The 3385-nt window shown below is 35.1% G+C and overlaps 1 protein-coding gene across 1 annotated transcript in view; it reads left to right on the top strand.

Annotated features, from left to right (window-relative positions):
• LOC108970976 overlaps window positions 1-2628 on the top strand; it is a 100299-nt gene extending 97671 nt beyond the window's left edge. Inside the window, exon 5 of the mRNA XM_018936730.1 lies at window positions 1390-2628. Coding sequence (XP_018792275.1) covers window positions 1390-1789 — 400 coding nt within the window. The 3' untranslated portion in view covers window positions 1790-2628. The remainder of the gene's footprint in view (window positions 1-1389) is intronic.
• The last annotated feature ends 757 nt before the right edge of the window (window positions 2629-3385 follow it).

Below are 3385 nucleotides of genomic sequence, written 5' to 3'. Positions count from 1 at the left end.
CTGTTTAAGACCCAATGCAACAAAATTTGCAGTACAAAAAAGTTAGTGCGCATTTGATGACCAGATTTTCAATTTTTTTAATACTCACAATATGTATAAATTTTTTAAGAAAAAAAGGTTCAATAAAATATTACTGAGAAAATTTTATTCAATGATTTCGATATTCACTTTGGTTGTTCTTATTATTTCGAACACGTCTGTAATATTTTGAGAAGCCAGATAACGATCCCGAAATCGGGATTACAAAAATTATATCACGAACAGATTATTTCGTGATTATACTTTCAGAAATAAAGAAAATCGAAATCTTGATACCGAAAATCTCGCTCCCGAAATTTCGGGACTACAAAAATTATATGCCAAATCTATTATTTCGTGATATTACTTGCACTCGAAATAAAGAAAATCGAATGCCTTATAACGAAAACCTCGATCCCGAAATTTCGGGACTGCAAAAAATTATTTCTTATTCTGAGCCCTACAACTCGTAATTTCATAGATAGATAGATATATTTTTATTTCATGTACAACAAATATACAGGAAACAAGAAAGAAAAAACAGCACTAGCTCGCGGCCATCAGCCGTTATAATTTCATAAATAAAAAAAAAATTGATGCGGAATGAATAACGTAAACTTTAAACCCGAAACCAGGATTACACAAAAAAAAAATTTCACAACACTTGAACAGTTACGCCGAAAATACAAAACATTTATTTTAAAACCAAAACCTCGCGATTTCTTTCTTAAATAAATTTCGAATCTACAAATAAATTCTTCCGCGATTTTAAACATCTTCTTTCTAAATATCGAAAACCTCGCTCCCGAAGACTAACAAACTCAAAACCTCGTGATTATATTCTTTATAAATTAAAAAGAGCAAACACGAAATTTCGGGATTATCAACACAAATTCAAATCATTTATCTCAAAATCTTCAAAATATGTACAGTTTTTTCCGCAAATCAAAATCAAACAAGTTCTTTCATAAAAACACAAAAAGTTATCGGGACTACGAAAAATATTTATTGATCGAAATATCGGGAATTTAAGCAGTTTTTATCATAAATAAAGAAAATATAATGTCAATCGCGAAATTTCGGGATTAACAACATACTTAGCTACCGCTTGTTTTAACGTCGATTTTTCCGCCAACGCACCGTTGAGCCGCTACAATCACTTTATGACACGTGCCACGCTATTTGGCGAAAACTCGATTTAAATTTAATGTAGCACATCAATAGCATTAAAAGCGAGATTTATTGCACCGCCACTACCACTCACGATCCAACAATTTATCTTATTAACGCTGCCACCACTTTTATTTGATTTCTTATACCACTTCTGTTCTTTGTTTATTTCATACATGCACACGTGTGTGCGGCGCGCAGATCTAACAAAACGAAAAGTCTGGAGAGTAAGAAGCGTGTCATCAAAATGCTCTTCGTGCTAGTTTTGGAGTTCTTCATCTGCTGGACACCATTATACATCATCAACACAGTGGCGATGTTCATCGGTCCAGTGATTTACGAATATGTAGGCTATCGATGGATACCATTCCTGCAATTGCTTGCCTACTCGAGCAGCTGTTGTAATCCAATTACGTACTGCTTCATGAATGCGGGTTTTCGGCGCGCCTTCCTCGACACATTCAAGGGCATCCAGCTGAGCGGCGTGTTATTTCGACGCAAAAACTCATCCAACAACTCGGTGGCGGGAAACTCGATTATAATGGCCAACAGCGGCACCATAATGACCACAAATACGGTGCTCGACAGTCCGCGGCTCTGAGGGCAAAAGCGCCGCCGTCCAGGCCCGAATTCCAAATGGCAACGACAGATGTCTGATTCGGTGTAGGCGGCTTGATTGCCTACGTGGTTGTGTGTTTCGGTGTTTTTATGTGTGAGTGTGTGTGATTGTAGGTGTGCTTGTGTGGGCGTTTGTGAAATTTATCGCAAAAGATCTTAATGTTATTATTCATAATTGATATTCGCCTGTATGTATGTATGTAAACAGCACATAGTCCTAAGTTTGGCTAACTACTTAGCATAAGCTGTTATTTTAAATACTGTTGTATATCCATTCAAATATCGGTTGTAAATACAGCTAAAACTAATGAGAATTTATTGAAATAATTTGTTAAAAATCAAAATTATCATAAATTCAATTAAAACCCAATTGAGCGATTTAATATTGCTGTGTGGCTCGGAAAGTGTTAATTGAAACTGAAAATGCAATTAAATCTAACATAAAGCGTTGCATATACTTTGCATGTCTGTGGGCCGTTAATGAACACATACCCAAATTGTGATTTTCAAGGATGTGGCAGCCAGAGTTTCGGCGAACTAGGTTTCACATTTTGGCTTTTATATCAATCCTAATGCGATTAGAGTGTACCGTAACCAATAACCAACAATAAATATGACTAAATTTCATTAAAAAACAAAAAATTACCATTAAGCCAAATATTCCTATGTATTTGTAAGCCGTGTAAGTATATATGTACATTTTGAAAATGTATCTATGTTTGTATGTACCGTTGTTAATTGATCCGATTGTCCATGTTAGTCAAATATATATACATATGTATATATACACATGTATACATGTGATTCGATATCTGATAAGTTTCATTAATTTTATTCTCATTCGCTTTTAAATATTAGATTAAGCAACTCTTTTATTTTTATGCTGTAAAATTGAATAAAATGTGAATTTAAAAGAATTAAATAAAGACAGAACTTGCAAATTAAAGGTTAAGCGCTTTTAGAAATTTTTTTTTTCCTAAGTATAAGACAGGAAATTTTTTTTTTTTTTTTCAAACAAAATATAAGCCTTCCGATTTTGACAGCTCGTGGCGTCCATGTTTGTTTGTGGATTTGTGTCAACTTTTGTCAGCATGTTCAGTAAGCCTTCTTGTTTCATCGTGTCACTGTTCACTTTTTTACAACGATTGGACAAATCAACTTTTTTTGATAGAGCTCATTTCTGGCTTAATGACTTCAACGAGAAACAAAATGGTCGCAATTGGGAGAAAGAAACGCAATTGCATCCCAAAAGTTTCACCGTTTGGTGCCGATAGTGGTATGGCGGCAAGTATCGAAGGAGTTGAGGAAACAGTACTTAAAACCGTCATATTGGCATCAGTGAGATAGCAGAGGCTCCTAACATTTCCTATGGATCGACCCAACAAATTATGGTTAAGGTATTGGGCTAGAAGCGTGTTAATGCTAGACTTGTACCAAAATACCTGCATCTTTTGCAACTTGTCAGGTAAAGGTCGCAAAAGAGATGTTTGACAACGTAGCTGAGGTTTCTATATACATAAAACGCAATTTACTGGCGACGAGACGATGGTTGGTGAATATGACGCCACAACTGTTCAAC

This window comes from Bactrocera latifrons, unplaced genomic scaffold (assembly GCF_001853355.1).
Source record: "Bactrocera latifrons isolate USDA-ARS-PBARC rearing strain unplaced genomic scaffold, ASM185335v1 scaffold_32, whole genome shotgun sequence".
In the NCBI taxonomy this organism is placed as follows: domain Eukaryota; kingdom Metazoa; phylum Arthropoda; class Insecta; order Diptera; family Tephritidae; genus Bactrocera; species Bactrocera latifrons.
The sequence above is the reverse complement of the archived record's forward strand: the minus strand, read 5'-3'. Positions and strand labels throughout refer to the sequence as shown.